General features: G+C 33.0%; 3 protein-coding genes and 1 long non-coding RNA gene across 4 annotated transcripts in view; 3 read left to right on the forward strand and 1 right to left on the reverse strand.

Annotated features, from left to right (window-relative positions):
* Positions 1-1,749, reverse strand: part of LOC133186525 (uncharacterized) — a 34,993-nt gene extending 33,244 nt beyond the window's left edge. Inside the window, exon 1 of the mRNA XM_061321758.1 lies at positions 1,626-1,749. Coding sequence (XP_061177742.1) covers positions 1,626-1,749 — 124 coding nt within the window. The remainder of the gene's footprint in view (positions 1-1,625) is intronic.
* Positions 1,750-2,759: 1,010 nt separating this feature from the next.
* LOC133186526 (uncharacterized) lies at positions 2,760-4,348 on the forward strand. Its single transcript, XM_061321759.1, has 5 exons — positions 2,760-2,909; positions 3,174-3,385; positions 3,491-3,832; positions 3,928-3,985; positions 4,085-4,348. The coding sequence occupies exons 2-5, from the start codon at positions 3,201-3,203 to the stop codon at positions 4,346-4,348; spliced, it is 849 nt and encodes a 282-aa protein (XP_061177743.1). The 5' UTR covers positions 2,760-2,909; positions 3,174-3,200.
* A 1,612-nt stretch (positions 4,349-5,960) lies between these two features.
* Positions 5,961-6,458, forward strand: LOC133187268 (uncharacterized). Its single transcript, XR_009721161.1, has 3 exons — positions 5,961-6,034; positions 6,162-6,296; positions 6,405-6,458. It is a non-coding gene; the product is annotated as an uncharacterized LOC133187268 (long non-coding RNA).
* Positions 6,459-6,489: 31 nt separating this feature from the next.
* On the forward strand, positions 6,490-10,937 carry LOC133186527 (uncharacterized). Its single transcript, XM_061321760.1, has 12 exons — positions 6,490-6,581; positions 6,874-7,076; positions 7,431-7,751; positions 7,838-7,985; positions 8,111-8,316; positions 8,413-8,497; positions 8,602-9,359; positions 9,449-9,545; positions 9,666-9,850; positions 10,002-10,199; positions 10,306-10,496; positions 10,608-10,937. The coding sequence occupies exons 1-12, from the start codon at positions 6,541-6,543 to the stop codon at positions 10,878-10,880; spliced, it is 2,706 nt and encodes a 901-aa protein (XP_061177744.1). The 5' UTR covers positions 6,490-6,540; the 3' UTR covers positions 10,881-10,937.
* Positions 10,938-21,796: the final 10,859 nt, after the last annotated feature.

Here is a 21,796-nt window from a genome sequence, read left to right on the forward strand (position 1 = left end):
AGAAATTGTGATGACCCCTGCCTTTGAAAACAGATTCGAACTTCGTAAATACACACTTTTATTAAACGTAATTACATAAAGTTGTAAATTGGATGTTGACCATTCTTGCAATGAAAAGAAAAATGCTTGTTTTGAAAGTTTATTTTGTCGCAAATTCCGCATGTCCTTAAGTGCAGTAATCCTTTTCCTATTATTTCACGAACGTAATAAGTTTCACTATGTATCCTGAGAAAATGTTGAATCACACCGGAACCAGTTGCATGTATGTAACATTTTTTTTAGGCCATTATTGCCCCCCCCCCCCGCTTTTGCCAAAGGAGGGGACATTAAATCTCATTCGTCTGTCAGTCTGTCACAAAAACTTTAACCTTGGTCATAACTTTTGAATGAGAAGAGACAGGACTTTCATATTTCAAAGATGCATTACCTGTGACAAGACCTTTTCAAATATACTATGATTTTTGACCCTGTGACCTTGAAGTTTGGCCTACTTTTCAAAAATGTTAACATTACTTTAAGTTGGCCATAACTTTTGAAAGAGAAGAGATAGGGCTTTCATATTACACATGTGTATTACCTGTGAAAAGACCTTTCTAAATGCATTATGATTTTTGACGCCGTGACCTTGAAGTTTGACCTACTTTTCAAAAATATTAACAATACTTTAAGTTGGCCATAACTTTTGAAAGAGAAGAGATAGGGCTTTCATATTACCCATGTGTATTTCCTGTGACAAGACCTTTCTAAATAAACTATGATTTTTGACGCCATGACCTTAATCTTGAAGTTTGATCTACTATTCAAAAATGTTATCTTTCCTTATAACTTTTGATAGAGAAAAGATAGGGTTTTCATATTTGACATGTGCATTGCCTGTAACAAATTGTTTCCGAGCATGCTTACTCCTCCATGGCACCTGATCTAAATTTTGAGGTCCGTGTTTGGTCCGCTCCAAATTTGTATCGTTTCATTGGACTTTCGAGATTGAATACTGTTCGTTTTCTTCATATTTCATTTGTTTTCCTATTATATTACAAATGTAATTATAAAGAATGCTGAATCATACCGGAAACAGTTATGACACAAGACGAAAACATACAGTTATAATACAGTTATAAGTGCTTCGACATCGGGTGACATAACACTCCTGGGCTTTCCTTCACCTTTGGGCAAATATTCTGGTATGCCAACCTCGAAGTCATGTGATTTAGGTATAATGCAAAATTTCAAGTTAGATTTAAATAAACTCTCTCTCACACACACACGCCCCCTCTCTCTCTCTCAAACACACACACACACACACACTCACACAAACACATGCAGAGGGCAAGAATTAGAAGTACATGTACATCAAAATCAAAAGGGGTGCAAATATTATCATGAATACTAATTTACCTACACATAATTTTTTTTTATATCAAACCACTTACATTTTTGACAACAAGTCCCTCTTTTTCCATTTTTACAAACGCATTCGCCATTAAGAAGAACTCCTTCGTTCAGACATTTTCCGGTGCATTGTTTATGTTGCTTTGTCACAAGTTTTCCGCATCTGGACTCTTTCTCTACATCTGTCCACTCTGGTTTGCCGCATATTTCGCGCTATCTTATTTGTGATCCCATACCACATGTCTGACTACAAGCACCCCAGGGTGACCAAGGCAGCGGAGTGCAGATTGGTTTATCATTGCAGACAACAGACAATGCTGCTGTAGAGCTACACGCCCATACGACAAGAACCAGCCACATCGTTGGCCATTTAATGACAAACTGATCTTATCAGGTGAAATAGATTTTATATACCCTTGCAATGCCAAGATTAAACTGATAACGTTGCTTTACTTTTTAAAGTAACATTCACCTGTAATGAACAATAAGGTTTATTTTTCAAATTTACCTTGAAAATGTTATGCAATCGCATTAGTTTAAGTACCGTATATTAGATTATTAAAATTATATTGATCTAATATCAATATATATTAATTCTAGATAGAATAGTTATGTAATTAGATACTTATTTGGAAAAAAAAAAGTATTATAAGATTCACTTCAAAAGTCGAGTATATCTCAAGGCTGCAAAAACAGATAAACTTGATGTTTTACCTTGAAAGTATTTGAGGCAAACATGAACACAAATGATACTATTTAAGGTCAGACAACATGTTCCTCAATAATGTATAATTTTCTCCCCAAGAATTTGCCATTAAACTATTGCTTCTTTAACATGTTTCCTCCCAAAAAGATTATGGTACTTTACCAGGCATTTGTCCGAGAAGGTCTTTCCTTCCTGCATTGCAAGTATCAAAATTTTTTGGTTTCTTTATATATTTAAACATTTTGGAAACAGTTTAAAAATCATAAGATAATGATAATTGTGATAAATTTGTCGTATATTACGAAGAGATACAAAACAGATATTCGAGCAACGTGTTGACAGAAATTCTGAAAAGTAAAATTGTTCTAGCAATTATATAATTTCTTAAATATTAGAGATTCCAAAGAAGTATATTTAATAAAAAAAAAAAAAAAGGTGAAAACAACGAACAGATCGATCTTAATATTCCTTCAAAAAACCTTTTTACTTTTATTAGGCAATATAGCTTAATCAATAGCGATAAGGTTTACAGGTGATGTCATTGTTAGTAGGAGGGCAAACCATTCGCTCCGCCCCCAACCGTTGAAATTGTAAAGACAAGAAACGTGTTGAAAATATCTTTCATTTCCTTTAACAAAAGTGAAAAGCTATGTTTTCGTTTCTTTTCATTATTTTCCTTTGTATTGATATTTTTCATTGCAATTCATTTAACCACGAAGTACAATACGAACATGAGAATGGAGAATTACTTATACTGAACAGCCGTGGTCGATTTGCAGAAATAATCGACGTAGACGAAACAGAATCTATCAAGGTAAGATTAAAGAAAGTATCAAAATTATATATTTTATTTTCCTCCCTATTTATTTACAGTGTGATCAGTTCATAACTTCATGTAAACATACGAGTTTTCGTGTTTAAAGACAGTAACAAGTAAATGAGAGACAAGAAAGTGTACGCTAGTACCAAAACCTGTATAAAAATTCCATTTAGATTTAACAATGCAGTATCCCTTATCATTGAAATAACCCCCACATATGTAATATGATTTCTACATAACTTATATTTTTTACAACAGAGAATTCTTTGTCGGCATGGATTGATAATGATTGCTTTCAAAGAAAATGACAACAAACCCGACTGGAAAGAAGGTCAGATTCTACTAGGAGGCAGAAAATGGAACTGTACATTGGGAAAGGAAAGACCAGCTGAAAATGGAATTTATGCAAAAGTTAAGAAGTTATTCCATCCCACAAACACGCGTATAGACATTTTAACTGAAACTGTGAGGTGAGAGATAAACAAATTAGTTCTTTTTGAAATAGATAGTAAAGGCTCAGATATTTCTTGACTGGCCCATACACTTTGATTTTTTCTTGTATGCTTATTTTATAGTCCACTGGACATACTTGAAGAGGCAAACATACATCTTCAATACACTACGCATGTGGATAACAAAAAACGCCAGAAGAGATACCTTTCTAATATGTTAACAGACCTACTTAACAATGTGGACTGGCACGCAAATGTTTCTTTGAAAGTCCACTACAATCTAGACAAGGAGACTGACAGGGAAAAGTCAAATATCACTCTGCACAGATACACAGGACTGAAGAATTTGATAAAATGGGACATGGAAGAAAATAGCAGTTATTCGAACCTAACAGACACTCTAGATAAAACCTTTACTTGGGACTGCCTATCTTGTTACAGCGTTACCCAAATTAATTATGTTTTGTAAGTACACCATGCACATTTAGATATTTATTATTCTCTTTCCTTCAACAAAGAAATCTTTAGAGTTAACAAAGAATCTCATTTTGTATTTTTAGTGACCTGCTCATATACAAAATCGACAACAAACCAGTGCTTAAGCATTATGTCTCCCAGGTAGTATATTTATACTGTTGTGCCAGATATGATGTGATGAATAGAATGTTTCAACGAATGTTGTCGTGAAATTAAAATTTTTAAAAAATCTGTTTTTAGTTAGACTCGGCAGTAAAATTTAACGCAGACTTCAGAATGAGATTTTATAAAGAGGCTACCATAAGCAGTTCTCGTGTGTTATGGAATACACCCAAACAGGAACTGATTAATATCACTTTGGCAAAGGCGCCAAAATTACCACCAGTTCAACTGGTAGTCACCTCTAACAATGTTGTCTTCGCCAAAATCCATGGTGCCGTATCTCAATATTCCGTTGTGAACACGAGTTTTCAAGCACACGGTCAATATGCACTGTGTAAGTAGCGATTTTTTCCCTCAAAAATATAGATTTTATTTCAATATTTTATGGAAACATGCTTAAGTATCAAATAACTCTTTTATTTATTATGCTTATACATCTTCTATCCAAAACAACAATTTGCCTCAGTCTGCTTTAAATTATAATGTTTCCACACATATGAGTAAATCAAAATAGATACTTAAAGTTTGTTTAATAATAAGTATGTTCTATTTTTATTTTTTTATGCCCCCATAATATTGGAGATTGGGTGGAGTATGAATTTTGTCTCTCTGTCTGTCTGTCCGCAAACTTTTATCATTGAATGGTTGGTTGGTACTAGAGCTTTCATATTGTACATGTGTATGTCGTGTGACCTTTGAATACCAACTTTTGTGAGTTTTTGATCTTGACCTTAGAGTTTGACCTTTTTTGTCTTACTTTTATAAAACTTTATTTTCAGTTTTGAATGCTTTGTCGTAGGGCTTTCAAATTTCACATGTGTAAAACATATAGACCTCTTGAGGTACTAACTTTTCTGATCCCATGATTTTGACCTTCAGCTTTTTACCTACTTTTGAAAAACTAAAACTAAAAAAAAATATAGAATTTTACAAAATTTCACAAACTTGAAAAAATCAGACCTTATTAAATGCATCAAATTACGTAATGCTATTAATTATCATTGTTATAATTGAAGGCGTAGTGTACATTTTGATAATATTGTACTTGAATCTATGATACAGCTCATAGTCTAGCGGAAGGAAAGCCATCTCATGGTGATGCTACCGCGTATAGCTGGAATGTAGACTCCGGTACTCTAAATGTCGAGACCAATGGGAAGGCAAATATCACAGCTTCAATATTTCAAACAGTACGTGTATCAATTGAATTTTACTGTTGACTTTCAATTACATTCAATTTGTGAATTCAGTATTTAGAGCAAAGTTACCTTTATTGAAATTTATGAAATTATGATAAACAAAAACTTTTTCTGAGGAAAATTTTCTCGGCAAAAACTTATTCTATTATTTAAAAATAATGTGGTATTCCTGGGTTTGAACCCTAGCAATAAATATCCTGCGTATCATTCTCCTTTTAGACAAACGCTCTAACCACTACGCTACACAGCTCATGATAAATAGTGGCATTTAAATTGTTTGTGATATGACTCTTGACTAAATGGACTTCAAGTATTTCTCGGAAAATGCGAATGTTGTGTCATAAAAGTGTATTTTTGAGGTATGGTGGGTCTTTGCTCCATGTTTTTGTTAACCAAAATATCTATATTTTTACGCAAACTTTGAGGATAAACTTTCAAAAAAAATGGAGCGAAGACCCATTCATATCGAAAAATCGTGTTATAGCATGAGAAAATGATCCTTTTTGCCCTCTTAAGTGTGTGTATGTTATTTCATAGGCAAATTATTTCAATCTTGTGAGATTTTTGCAAATTTTGGAGATTTTTCATAAAGTATACTTTAATGTTAGATGAAATATCAAAGAAAATTTTGTTATAATTAAGATTTTATTTTTCACCTTCATGTTTGTCGCACTTTAGGCACTTCGCTCGACTTGTTCGTCCATCTTCTTATTGCATCCCCCTTTATCATAATTGTGTTAACATTAATTTTGTAGGTTGTTTTTAATGCCTCAGTTTTATGGTCAGGGAAAGACGTATCTGCGATTTTATCGCCTCCTGCAATAATAACGTAATTGTTTTCAATAAGATACACTTATATTCATAAGAAGAACTGGAAATTTAAAATTAAATGGGATGAGAAGATACGATTTGATTTTTACTTCCATATAGACACTTTTATCCATCTTTCATTTCAGAATAAAACCAACCGTGAAAATAGATTCAAATTCTTCGACATTTTCCCATTGCTACAGAAGTACAGTTAATGTCGATGGTGAATTTCAAATAGCAAAAGCGATGTTTAACGTTCATGCATTCGGACTTAATATATGGTATATAGTGCAAATATTTTATATTACAAATTTTTAATTCAAAATGTTTCGTTGAATGGGAATTTTAGAAAATACATGTTTTTTCGTGATATTTAATGGTTATTTTAGGGATGTCTTGATAGCAAGCAAGTTTCATCGACAAATTGGTATCTTACAAAAGATAACCGGAGAACGATGTACAGCTAATTGTGCTTCTCCTTTTAATCTTGGTCCGCCAAAGTCAGCTGAGGATGTATGCGGAAAAATGGTTCACAAGATCACAGCTCAGTATTCGTCCTTCAAAAAGTAATATAAATTGTTGTGTCGAAAATTTTGAATTAAGACGTACATAATTATTCTATTATACTTGATGAAAAAAAGAATAAATCCTTTTTTTTTGCACTGGTTTGAAGGGTAAAGTGATATTCATTATGTTGGGCAAGAGCACAATTTTGAGAGATCTTTTCTGGAATGGGAAAATACACATGTATAGTGAAAGTTTGGTTATGAATAATATGTACAAGCGCAAACAAGACAAATGTTTCAATAATGATATAAAATTTCAAGCAATAATGATTTTACGTGAAAATTGTTTTAGGCTAAATCTCCTGGTTGGAGATAGTATTTATTTTGCTCCAGACAACTTTACATTGGACGACTGGTGTGGAGAAACAAAGACAAAATGCATTAACTGTAATGGTGAACATGAAAATGCTTACTGCTCCAAAAGATACGTTTCTTCTAAATTAGCCACATCGCTGGCGACCCTCGTGGAATTTATCCGTGTTGAGTTTCCCACACGTATGTCATCAATTTCAGAAGATACTATGTAGAAACCTGATTACTGCTTGATTATTATTATATTAAAAAAAAAAAAAAAAAAAAAAAAAAAAAAAAAAAAAAAAAAAAAACCCACCTTTTCTTTTTATCTTCCATGTTTGATAATGCTAAAATAGTTGACAAGTTGAAACTTTTTCTGAAAATAAAATATTGTTGTATATATATATATATATATATATATATATATATATATATATATATATATATATATATATATATATATATATATACAACAATATTTTATTTTCAGAAAAAGTTTCAACTGTTTTATATTTTTCGTTTTTTGGTATCTAATTAGATGATTTTTAATGCCAGGAAAGTTGATCGTAGAAGAAAGTTTTCAGGAGGTAAGCTCAAGGTATCCATTGGGTAAATATGGTGAAAGTTCCCTATTCTACGAAGGAAGAGCCGCTGTGCTTTCTATTTCACAACCAATCAAACCTGATGTTGTTAAAGAGTCCGATGTAAACATTCTCCAAAAGGTGTCCCAACAAGCTGTTTGTTCCGGCTTTGAATACGTCAACTTTTTAAATAGTACGGGGAAAGTAGAAGTGGCCGTTACTCATGACGATAGTCCTCGAAACTTAAATCAGGAAGAGGAAAAAGAATCATTCGATGAAAGCATTGGTGTAAAAGGTTTGATCTTTTATTTGGAAAAATATAATAACTGGAGTCGAGAAAGTTAATAACAATATTAAATATAGGGAGTTTAATGTTTTCAGCATTACAAATAAACCCACAGTCTTGCGCAACAAATCGTCCATCGACTCTTGGCATTGGGCAAACTTACCCCTCACAGACATCGGAAAGAAGAGTTTGTGGCGATCCATTTTCCAGGGTTTCCAGATTTTATAATACAAATTATGATAGGTATGTATTGTAAATTATGTTTAGAATGTGTAATAATCAGTTATTTGAATGACTCTCTTCAGATGTTTGCTTTAGTACATATACAAATATCGCACTTTGTATCATAGAAATATTTCATTATGCAGACTTTATCAGTACACATTTGACGATATTAAATTTGACCCTGAGGATCCAACCTCAATGTGGTGTGGAAGCCCACTTAGACCTTGTTCAAACTGCAGTTCAATATCAACAAAGGACTCGTGGAACATATGCTCTAACAGACTTATGACACCAAGAACTGCTTTACGGCTTCGAAGGCTTGCAGTATTGGTTCGGCATCATTCGTCAAGTATACAATAAATATATGCTCTTAAAGGGAAAAAAATCATCATGATTTGTTGGCACAAGAAAGAGATTAATTTCAAATTAACTTTATATTTTACAGACATCAGAGTTCTTAAAGCTTTTGAAGAGGAAAATGAGAAAAACAGAGATTCCATGGTAAAATCCTCCTTATTCAGAGAGGGGAGGTAAGAAATCACATATTTAAAATCTTCAGCTTGCATAATTTTCAAGAAGAAAATTGATTCAATTAAGAATTAAATTGCATTAATAAAGTGTACTTTCCTTGCAGGGCTTTAATGATAACATTGGAAGAACCATCTTTTATAACATATTCCAAATTAGCTGGTTTAGCAATATGCGCTGGTTTTGATTTCGTTTCCCATATGAATGATACTTTTTTGGAGCTTTTTGTGAAACCTCAAGAACAATTTATTTCTCATATTATAATGTATCCGAGCGGTTTAACCTTGACTGGTGTCAGCAATCGGAATACAGATTTTGAACGGGAATATCTTCTGCCCTCTCTTTTCGTTAATGAAACAAGAATACCCCTTTTAATTGATGGTCAGAATGAAAATACACAACTCTCATCGCGATATACAATATCTGATTTTAAGTGCCCCGGTTACAGGTTTATACGAATTGATCCTTCTCTTATAGAATGCTTAGAACTAGCTTCAGATGAATTCGGTGAAAAAATAGAAGTGCTATCAGGGTATAGAACACGATCAGTGAATTTAGAAAATATTGATATGAGGCCCATTAAAGAACGGTTTCGTTTCCATGTTGGGCAAAGTGTAGAAATCGCATCCAAAAAGGGAACTGAGATAGATCTTATAAAAATTGGGATTGCTATAATGAGAATGTGTCCCCCTATTTCAAGACCCCAGCAAAGAGCAATAGGTATAGGGTGCCATAAAGACAGGCTTTATTTAGACTTTCATCCAATGAAATTTGGGAACGAAGAACTCTACATAGATTTGTGGAATAATGGTGGAAAATCAATTTATTTGAATTTGCTGCCACGTGTAAACACTGCATTAAAAGGTCAGTATTCATGCCTTATGCATTTATTTTTTTATTGTAGATTTTTTGTCTTTATATTAAATTATCAGAGTAAATAAAAAATTCTTTAGGAGGTCCTATCATAGTTCCTATGAACAAAAGTAGATCATGTCAAAATCGAGTTGGCCAAGAGCTTTCCTACCTAGTTTTCCAGCTTGGTCAAAAAGAGTAAGTTGATTTAAATTTGTTGTTTTCCTAAAATTCACACAAAATAATGAACATTTATTTTTGTAAAATGACTTTGGAATTACATTATCTGCTTGTAAAACAAATTGTTGATCATTACAGACAATGCAAAAATACTGCAGAAAGAGAATTCTGTTCGAAAACTTTCCGATACAGGAAAGAACAGGCTGATCTACTCCAAGAACGGTTGTCATCTGCAGCAGGGTCTCAAAACTTGCCTAGATCAGAAATAATTTCAGAAATAAATGCATGCATTGTCGACACTTGTGGAGGATGTTTGGATTCTGGTACAAGTATTTGCAGCTGATATTACTCGAAAATTACGAAAAAAAAATATTTCGGAAATTTACTGGACGGCTACATGTATGTTTAATAAAAAATATTATTAAGTAATTACAATCAAAGCATGCATTATATATGTTTCTTTCAAATGTAAAGGTTCTACTTGGGACAAGAAAGTCCAAAGATGTTCTGTCATGGTTAATAAATATATCAAAAGAGCCTCCAGACCATTTCAAAGTCTTCACAACAGAGCAACATTTTTTAATACTGGAAACCACGAATCAACAGTTCATTCATTAGCCTGTCATTTTGGATTTGTATGCGTTGAAAACATACAGATTTATTCCCTTTTGAGTAAGACTTTTGTTTATTTTAGTGATTTTATATTCTGATATGAACACATATGATAATGTGATTTGTATTAAAATACATATGTTTTATCCTTTTCAACGTCTAAAAGTGCCGCTTTTAACTGCTACATTTCGACCCGACCCTTCACGAAGTGTAGAGGAAAGACTTTTTACTCCTGAAGATAATCCATCGCCCCTGTTGGAAATCATCTCACGGGAAATGGCAATAAGGGCCAGCGGGGTTGTTCGGGTATTTCTAGATTCTTCGAAAGATTTGTCCAATCTTCGACATGTCCTAAAGGTTATAAATATTTTTTTCGTGCTCAGGTTTGAAATCAATTTTGGTACGCTTATAAAAATGATCTATGCCTTTTTCCGAAACTTGGGTCATTTATTTAAATATATTTTTCAGGTTCTTTTGGTTCACAACACCAATATTCAAGAGGTACAGTTTCATATAACAGAAAATCTCAAAAAAGAAACTATAAAAGCTGCCCTTCAGAGAAAAATTGAGACCTGGTCCGGTAACACGTGTAATACTTGGTCGAGATTTGCAGTCGCTGCGTACAGCATACAGATTATTCCAAATCATCGCCATAAGAGAAGCGCCTTTAGGAGTGCAGCACGTAACCATGCAAGACATATCTTGCGTAATTGGGAATACGATTGGTTGTCCAAAATATAATGAATCTAACATTCTTTCCATTTAATTCAATGTAGTCATAAAATTATTGTGCTGTAAATTGTGCTGAATAAAAATATTTGATTTAAATGAATCACGTCCTTATACACAATCAGGTTAACATCATTAAGGCTAACTCATGAACTTTTCATCTATTCTAGCCTGGTTCCCTGTCCCTGTTATGCTTCGTATACTCCGCGACACTTGGCAAGGATGAGCCAGGGAACCAGGCTACATATTCGTCTTTCACAGGATGATATGTTTTTATGCATTACTACAATACTCATAACCTAAAAAAATTATTATAGTGAAATATGGAGATAACGAACATTATTCAAGCTCAAAGCCCATTTAAACAATATAACTTTGGGAGAATGGCAAACATGGACCTCCAAAAATATCAGTGGTAGGATCAGGTGAAATGGAGGATTGAGCTATACTTAACTATAGTTAACAACAGTAAATAATTTTATACTGCTATTTACCTAAAAACTTTTACTTTAGAACTTTTTTTGAGATTTATTAATATTAAAAGTTCTTCAATTCAGTGCCATTATGTCAGCCAAAATACGACCGGATGGTAATTATTGAATTTATTAACAAGGTCTGTTGACGATGAAAAAGCTGACGTCAGCTCTGTTTGTCACAATCATATAGTTGTTAGTAGCTCTTATCGTCTAGCTATATACACATATGAATCACGTGAGAGGCTCTGGTTTCTTTTATTTTAAGTTCTTTGTAATATATCGAGTCTTCAAATGAATGAAAATAACCATTACTAATAGATAAAATGTCGTCGACATATCTGAATGTCGAGTTAAAAGCCACAGTAAATGTTCGCTCCTTCTCAATTAGACTATTATAAAAGTCTGATCTGTTTTTAAAATTTCAAAAAAATTTAATATACCTCTATCACATGCATATGGTCTTTATGTCTCCCAACTCATTTGCTACTCAAGAACATGCTATGAGTATGATCAATTTTTAAACCGAGGCAGGTACTCACACATAAGTTGATGTTAAATTGATTCCTAAAACCTCATTTAAAGTCAGCGTTTCGTAAATAAATTCTATACTTGTTATAATAGTAAATTTATTTAATAGCAAATATTGCCTATTTTGGGATAGTGTTTTGGCTGACCTGTTTCATACATGTACCAATTGTTATACATTTGTTTAATTAGGGAATGTTTCATCTACTTGATCATTACATAGGGCACAAGGCGGGCGTGACTGGGCAACAGAGGATTCTTACTCCTCCAAGGCACCTGATCTCACCTCTGGAATTTCCAGTAGTCCATGTTTATGCTCTGTTCACAGATCTGTATTTTTTAAGTTTTGATGAGATCGATAACTGTTCGTTATCTTTACCCTTTTTCATTAAAAACAGGCAAGTATGGGAACAAACCTGTGGTATTTTTAACCTGCGTTAGAATTGTCATTCCATCAGCCTATGCTAAATATGTTTTTGTTTGTTAATTTGTTTAACGTTCTTTTCGAGAACTTTTTACTTATATCGAGACGGCACTACTTGCACTGCCAGTGCTTAACTGGAAATTTAGACCTTCACTCGGTACTCAGGGCCATTGAGCATCAAGGGATCTTTTTCATGCCAGCACCTACTGCGACATGGGACTTCGGTTTATACAGACTCATCCGAAGGACCGGTCTCCTGTCAGTGGGATTTGAATCGGCAACGCAAGATTAACTCATTACTCCGTGGCACTAGAGCAGACGCTGAAAAAATCGCGCCGAGCGGCAACATGAATGTAATTGTATTGCATTAAATGCTTAAAGAAGCATTACATGTATTGGTAATGTAGTGCGTTGCTTTTTCAAATCTAGTGTAATGCTGGTGTTTAATATGGCATTACAATGCACATTTTTATGTATACTAATTTATTTTCAAGTAAAAACGGAATTCAAAATGGACCAACTAATCAAAGTTAAGATAAGAAGATTTCATTTCAATATAAATTAATAATCTTACTTGACGAAATACAATAAAAAAAAAACAAAACAAAAAACAAAACAAAAAAACAAAACAAAACAAAACAAAACAAAACAAAACAAAAAAAAAAAAAAAAAAAAAAAAAAAAAAAAAAAAAAAAAACTTAAATTTTGTGTATTCAGATAAACTTTCACTTTTGAATTTCTGTTTGAATTACAATACTCATTTTTTCAGGTGAAATATGAAGATAACGAACAGTATTCAATCAGGTGAACAGGTAGTATACATTGAAGTTTGTTAAGTTCAATCCCCACCCCTTACATCCCCGATAAGGAGGGTCAATAAAGAGATATCGAAAAATAAAGGGGAAATGTTTAAGGACGCGATTGCACTGCGTTACGTGTTCGACTCATGTGATGTTAAAAAATTTTAAGAAACTTTAACCATTTTCAGAATAAGGAGCGTTATATTTTTGCGTCCATGACAAAAGGTCCTCGTGGCAATATTTCTAGAACAGAGAAAGAATAAGATAAAGATGTGACGTTGCAGAGTGTTGGTGGTCATTATCAATGCAAGCTTTCACAGGAACTTCAGATTAATGATTGTTCTAATCATATGGCCCGGGGGTTAATCTGGGGCCACTATACGGGCGAATGTTTTAAGAGGGCTGGGTGGTTGTGGCCATTTTTAGACTATATTGATCTCCTTTAGAAGGATAGCTCCATATAAAGATATACAAAAATGATTAAATTTTAAAAACTAAAATGTACGAAATTTTCCTTTGCCAAATGATAGTTGACGGCTTAAGATATCATATCTGTAAAATAAAGTTATATCTGACGGTTAATTTGTTGACCCCCCAGCCTCCTTAAAAGGAAATTAATTAGAATATTAGTTTTCAAACATTCTTTTGAAAAAAATAACTGAAAAAAAAAATACATCACATTCATTTGGAAATATTCAAAATTATGTGGATACATTTTTTCCTCAAAATAATAGTCGCGGGAGTTAGAGTAAGGTTAAAATGGGCGAAGGGTTACCATGTTGTATATTTATTTCTTATGCGAATAGCAAAAACCATGTCATATAGAATGTCTTAAATTATTCCAAAGACGTATTGATTCGACTTAGGTTTATCATTTGGGATTAGGTGGGGTAACAATATTGGGTAAAACGTTTTCATGTGAATGAAGATGAAGATTTTTTTTAATCCTGTGATGAGAAACAGGAGAGCTAAAGGGACTCAGATCTGATCCAAACTCTGAAGTTTTTTGAGCTCCATGTTTGCTTTGTTCCCAATTTGTATTGTTTCACTGCACATTTGGGCTTGGTAGCTATTCGTTTTGTCCATTAAAAAGGTGATCGATCTAAAAAATCTATAAAGAATTCAAATCTGCAATAAGGACATAAAACACAGCCCCCAGAAATTCTAGAGATGAGATCAAATATATTTCTTTTCATTTTCTTAAATTAATAAATAATTTATACACGGATTTATTCATAATTAATTTTCATTGTATGAGGAGGAACCGTTAATCTTTGCTTTTGATAATTTTCTAACTTAAATGAAGAAGTCTTTGAATATCTTTCTTTACGACATTGGAAAAAAACCTAGAGAAAATTATGCCTTCCGGAACAGTGATAAGACTGACTCTATGGCCAGTCGTTTTAATTCGTCGAGACATGATCAACTTTTTAATATTGCTAAGCAGTAAATTTTGCCGTTGAAGTGATTGTTTGTTTTGTTTATCTTTGAGATCCTTTAGCCATTATATAACCTAACTACATCAAGAATAAAGAGTCTAATCCATGTCAGTTTAAAGTGCTTATTAAGACGATGAAAATTTGCTTCAATTTGCTTTTCTTGTCGGGAAAAACGGAAAAATCCGTAGATATTCGACTTAATAATAGTAGGTGATTGAAAAAGTGATTATATTTGCTAACAAGTTAATTGTATCGACCATAAATCTTTCAAAATAATGACTTAACAAAACTGTTGATATCTTAGTTTCGATCATTAATAGCTTGCCTAGTTTTAAAAATAGCTCGTACGTAGAACATGGTCTTGCGTTAGGAATTAACCGGAAGACATAAACTACATATACAGATGACAACATTGCTACATAAGTAAGGGAAGTTGACAATAAAAAAAAGTTTAATTTCAATAGAGTTTTGGAAGAATTGATCCTCCAAAACTACATACATATTTTCCATCAGAAACTCAAGCATATTTTCAATATCAGCTTCACTCTTCAGAGTATTTGTGTACAGTCAAAATTATTTTAAGTGTTTAAAATAATTTTGCATATGATCAAATGAAAATTTTACAAGTTTCATTTTTTATTGAAAAAGCAGCTGTCTATGACGTCAAAAAGCCTGGAATTTAGTTCATTGTGGGCAATGGTTTGTAAAAACTGTTGAAAAATCGTACATTTTGATGATAGTGACTTGGAAAAAGATTGTGATTTCAAATTGTCCGAAAATTCTTGGAGTTTTTAGTATACACATTTGATTTACACCACTTCTCGAATATATTGTACAGTTCTCTTGTAGGTTCTCCTACACCTCTGTCAATAATTTTTGAGCAATAAGGAAAGAGTCTTTGTAGAACATTAACAAGTTTAGGTATGGTAATTCAAATTCATTTTATTTGTTAAGAATTTTATAAATATTTCAAACTGACATACGATTTTGAAGAATTTCCTACCTAGAAAGAGGACTATGGGTATATAATGGTGTTACCTTCTTTGTCAGCTGTTAGCAGTACCTACATGTGTAATTTATAAATGCAAAAGGTGAAGATAACGAACAGTATTCTGATTAAAGACTGAAGACAGCAGCATAGATAATTTCTTATTGCTCTTCAATTGTTGAATGCGAGATTTCAACATCCATTTCATACTTTTAATCCATTAGGGCAAAGTGTAAAGATCTTTTTGGTTTTTTGCCTTTTGGCCAGCATTATCTTTCACAGAGTTTATACCTGTAATATTTATAAAATTATGAAATCAGTTGAAAGATTGAGTTCCTTTTTTTTTTTTAAAAAGTGATTTAAAGTTCTCATTATTGATTATATTTACGTCGCAAGTAATGACGTGTCCAACATGACTATTGTTGTAGGGTGAAGAATGATTGATGGTATGTTGTTTTACGTTTCATTCGAAAATTTTTCACTCATATAGAGACGTCACCATATACCGCTGATGGGCTTCAAATTTAGACCTTTACTCGGCACTCAGGGCCATTGAGTAGTGAGGGATCTTTATCGTGCCAACAACTACCGTGACACAGGGCCTCGAAGGACCAGGAACTTTCACTTCAAAGTGCCGAGAACATGGCGAAGGAACAGTTGCTACCTATTTTTTATCGACTTAGGTCAGTCGCGGCCGGGGCTCGAAACCACGACCTTCCGATCACGGAGCGAGCGCTCTACCGAATGAGGTACGTGACGGTCGTAGGGTAAAGAAGAACGTGAACAGATTGGAGGATAACGTTTCATTTGTTTGATATCTAGGCACTAAAGACTTTTTTCCCAATTAAAAAGTTTGGAAGCAATAGTCTTAGTATATGTGTAAAAAATAAAAGGCGTGGACTTCAACTTAAAATATAATGGAATACGAGACTGGTCCCCCCCCCTTTTTTTTTTTTGATTAAGAATGTTACTTATAATAACTGCGCCAATTCCTTTGTTGGTATGTTAACGTTAAAGAAACGGGTAGTTAGAACAGTATTTTCTGTCAAACGTGGCGGTTTAAAGGTCTATAATTTATAATAATAATAATAATAATTTATTTAGAGATGGTAGTCTGATTACTATTCTTCCTCAGGGCCTTCTAATTGCAACAAACATCACATCAAATAGCAAAGAATAACAAATAGTAATTGATACATCTAATGTGCTTTGTCTGTCCGAATTTTCTCAAGCAGGGAGCTACAGTTCTGCAGCTACGCAACTGTAAGACATGGCAACACAAATATCTACATATATACAAAAGATATGAAATTAGATTAATGAAATACTATTGTTGAGGATAAGTTTTTCTACATTTCGCTTAAAGACTGATAGAGTTGGTGCACATCTTACATTTAAAGGCAAACTGTTCCATATATGAAAAAAGAATGGACTTTCTTTTACTTTTTTCAAGTAGAGTATTTGAAACTTTGAAAGGGACAGAGTAACGTTTTGTGCAAATGTAATGAAGACCTCTTTATTTACATGATATACATGTGTAGTAGTTAATCAAAATACACATCGTGTATAACAGGTTCATGGGAAGACCGATGTTCCTAATTACGGTATCGTATCTGTGTATTGTTGAAAAGTCCCATTAAATTTATATTGCTACACTGTGGGCTTGAAAGATGTCCAACACTATCGACATTGTCATTGCTAATATAACTTTTTCCAATTGTCAACTTCCTTATTTATGTAGCAATATAACCTTTTCATCTGCATATTGGGTTTATGCCTCTCAGTTGATTCGATACGCAAGAGCATGCTTTACGTATGAACAATTTCTAAAACAAGGCAAGCTATTGACAAACAAGTTGATGAAGCAAGGATATTGACAGTCTCGTTTGAAGTCATCAATTTTGTAAAAATTTTTGGTCTATGCAATGACCTTGTCATCAAATACAAACATAGCATTAAGTCAAATACTGATTAATGTTTACTTATTGCTAGGCCATTATTAACACACTGACTTGTCTACAGATTTTTCCGCATTCCCGATCATGTCAAGAAGCACATGTACACGGCGAGTGTGACCGGTCGGCAGGAGATGCTCACTCCTCCATGGCACCTGATTCCACCTTTCATTTTTTGGAGGTCTGTAATTGAGATACTGTTCGTTATCTCAGCATTTCAAGGAAAGGTCGTGTGTAGTTTCCTAATCCAGCATTCTTCTCGATGATTATGGAAAGGTGTACTCAGTGATAGGATATTAGTATGATGGTAAATATTTTCTCGAACTCCTCAATAAAAAATGATCAAGTAAATTAATGTTCTTATACAGAAGCTGCTTGCCCCATTAATTGAAATATATACCCTTTTATTAAACGAACAAAGGACACATTCTGCTTCGTAGACATTATTAGAAAATTTGCAGTTTAGTTTATTCCAAGTTTTGGTATAGAAGCTCTTTCCTGTAAGATTGTTTGTTAAAGAAGAGCTTGTAATAAAATAAAATCACAGGTTTCACAGCTTTTGACAAAACATCTGGAATTGAAGACATGGGATTGGGAAAAAAAATCAATTTTTTGTATGAACTATTGTTTTATACTAAAACTGGGAATCTGAAGACTGCATATCTCTAAGGACTTTCCAAGGGACATCGATTGAACTCTGGGTCTGTATCCCTTATAGACCCAAAATAGTAAAACGCTTATTTATACTCGGTGACGTTAACTCAGATATTTATGCATAATTTTCTCAAAAATAGTAATGTACCTATTTGTATAATTAATCCGATAAAATGTCATTTCGTCCTTATTAAAGAAAAAAAAAATATTTGGTAGTTTTTGTTAGTTAAATAAAGATATCCGTAATTTTAATTTACAATTTTATTTGGAGACGGTTTCAAGAAATAGCATAATTTATTTAACATGCATTCTTCATTTTCTAAAGTAAATTTATGAAAAATTAGAGGATACAATTGAGAAATTTATGCTCATCCATAAGAGTTCATGAGAAAAAAAAAATTGATCTCTTATTTCTAGAGAATTTTAGAGAATGAAAATTGAAAGTAAATGAAGAGTGATTAATCACATAAATCTTTTAAACAATAAGAACCGTAAATAAAGGCAAAAGACGAACCTCTGGAAACACCAGATGTGGGATAGGGCTCCTAGAGACCAACTGGGAGATCTCTATATTAATAAGGTAAACATAGCAATCCAAAGACGAATTTTGATAGAAACCATGGCTTAACAATTAGTTTGAAATACAGTTTGTCAATCGATTGACTGATTGATTGTATGTTGTTTTAAGTCCCATTCGAGAATTTTTCACTCATATAGAGACGTTACCATATACTGGTGAAGAGCTTCAAATTTTTACCTTTACTCGGCACTCAGGGTCATTGAGCAGTGAGGGATCTTTATCGTGCCAACGCCTACCGTGACACGGGGCCTCGGTTTTTAAAGTCTCATCCGAAGGACCCGCAACTTTCACTTCAAAGTGCCGAGCGCATGGCGAAGGAACAGTTGCTACGCATTTTTTATCGACCTAGGTCAGTCGCGGCCGAGATTCGAACTCACGACCTCCCGATCACGGAGCGAGCGCTATACCGACTGAACTACCGTGAACGATCAGTTTGTCAATTAAATTCCGGTTAAACACAAAAGATTGTATTTGCTAACAAGGTCATTAAACGATAAAAGAATTTGCAAAATGTTGATTTTAAAGAGACTGTTATAAACCTTGTAACATCGAATTCTTTGTTAGAAGCCTGCTTCGACTTATTAATTCAACCTATTAAGTATATGCCCTTGCGTATCGATTCAGCTGCAAGACATAAACATTATATACAAGATAGTCGAATATTACTAGAAAAATTGGTAAAGTTGTGGAAAAGTCATTTATGATTAAAAATTAAATGAACATTTCAAAGGCGAGCTTCCCTTGAAAATATCTGTCTATTCAACTGTGTTTTGTCATAATTGTATGACAAAAAAAGTTGGAAGAAGTTCTTCACATGATTTTTTGCTTCTTTCACTAAAAAATACAACTTTCGCTAGACATTTCCTTTTCTAAGAGGGTCAAATAAGGACTTTTATGTACAGGTATGATTGAAACTATCGCCACTAGGCTGTTCCCATATTCCTAAAAGTGCCTTGAAAGTATAAAATGAGAAAAGACTTAAATAAAACTACTGATCTGTTTTTAGCATACGTAAGAAATTACAACACCTTTAGCATCGATTGTATCCTGAATTTTGTGAGTGCGCAGTAGATTCAAAATCAAAAGCTACATTACCTAAGGTTAACTGTGCTTTTCTTATAAATCTCTGGAATTCTTCTCGTTTTCCTCGTCGAAGTATGTTTGCCTACCCCACTGCACCCATATTCATCTGTCAAAAAGGATAGCTTCGCTTCGCCGTTGTTTTTTTCTGATTTCTCTTGATCTTCATGATGCTACCAGCTCAAGAATTTGAAGATTAGATTTTGAAGGCAAAGAAGAGAAGACAAAAGATTTTGAACTTTGAACAAATTGGAGACTATTTGTGTTCCTTTTTAAACCAACCTTTTTTTATATTTCCATGAAGCAGATTGTATTGAAGTACTGAAAAACTTCTACATTAGAAAAAGAAAACACTTGCTGTGACCTTCAATTCGATAGCAGATATATCTCCGACATTTTATGAATCAACAATAGATAATTCTTTTCGAATGTCATCTCGATGTATCCATCCATGTATCGATGTACGAGGCAAGCTATTGACAAACAAGTTGATGAAACAAGAATATTAATTGTCTCCTTTGAAGTAGTCTTTTTTAAGTTTAATGGTCGATAGAATGACCTTTTCAGCAAATACAATCCTTCATTTAGTAGAATTCTTACTTGTTAGGCCATTTTTACAGACTGAATTGTCTTTTGCCCTATCAAGACAAGGAACACACTGCGGGTGTGACCGGCTGGCAGGGGATACTCACTCCTCCATGGTACCTGATCCCACCTCTGATGCTTTAGAATTCCGTGTTTACTCTGCTCCTGATTTGTATTGTTTGAATGGACCTTTGAGTTAGAATGTTGTTCGTTATCTCCATATTCCATCCCAGTATACTAAAACATACTACTATAATATTTTTTGTTAAGATTACCTATGCTGTTTCCAGGGCGCCATGTTCTTTTCCCTGTTCACAATTTGTATTGTTTACAATTTAAGATGAATAAAAGGAAGCTCTTGGTGTGGCTTTTAATTAAACATTATGATATTTCAACGTCATTTTATCAAAAATCGGCTGTGACAGGTCGAGATCGGAGGTTTCCTCCTCCATGGATCCTGATCCAAGGGTTTATAACTTTAACCCTGAAAACAATATTTATTCTCGACTGGATTTTTGACTTTGAACATTTTTTTTATCTTAAGCCTTTGAGCATTTACTTGGAAAAAAAAAAAAAAAAAAAAAAAAAAAAAAAAAAAAAAAAAAAAAAAAAAAAAACAAGGATACATGTAAGCAACAGGTATATTTTTATAATTGTTGTAATTGTTATTTATATGAATTGCTGAATTAATGTTTCAAAGGTAAAATTGATCAATGGAGTTTTATAGATGTATATTTTAGTCAAGAAACATTTCAAAAAAAATCTAATCATAAATACGTATTAACTGAAAATCAGTAATCTCTATAATATTGTAATTATTTGGACATATTCCATAGAGTTCTATGAAAAATAATCCATTGTGTTTGCATTTGTATTTAAATTATCATCATAAGCACAAAAACCCTTGTATTTTTTATAGAAAAGGGTAGTTACTTGCGCTTAGGAATTAATGCTGAATCAAATTTTAAATTGCATTATTTTTATCTTGGCAATTTTTTTTACCGTACTAACAAGCACTAAAAACTGATATTATACTATTCATTCTTGTTGTGGACAATTTATCAAGTCTTAATAAAACAAATGGCTATACCTCAAAGAGTCAGTCTAATCACAGACCCGGAAGTTTTTTTTAGATCAATGAAACGTTGTAACACTTCAAGCTTTTTGATGACATAAAAATGTTCTCTTACAATCAACGGAAGTTGATTTATAAACACTGAACTTAACTGCATTGGAAACAAAGTAACAAACATCGCAGCTCCCAGTGTCTTGTCATTATTGAACACTAATACTCAACTTCAGATTACAATGCTTTAAAATAAAACTGCGTATTTGAATGTTCTACAAAATATTTGAGAGAACAAATTAATTATCATAAATTACAAGTTAAAAAGTTTTTCTTTCTTTTTTTATTCTTGGAAA

Source organism: Saccostrea echinata, unplaced genomic scaffold (genome assembly GCF_033153115.1).
Source record: "Saccostrea echinata isolate AGI-Se365-2 ecotype Australia unplaced genomic scaffold, CSIRO_AGI_Sech_v1 ptg000014l, whole genome shotgun sequence".
Taxonomy (NCBI): domain Eukaryota; kingdom Metazoa; phylum Mollusca; class Bivalvia; order Ostreida; family Ostreidae; genus Saccostrea; species Saccostrea echinata.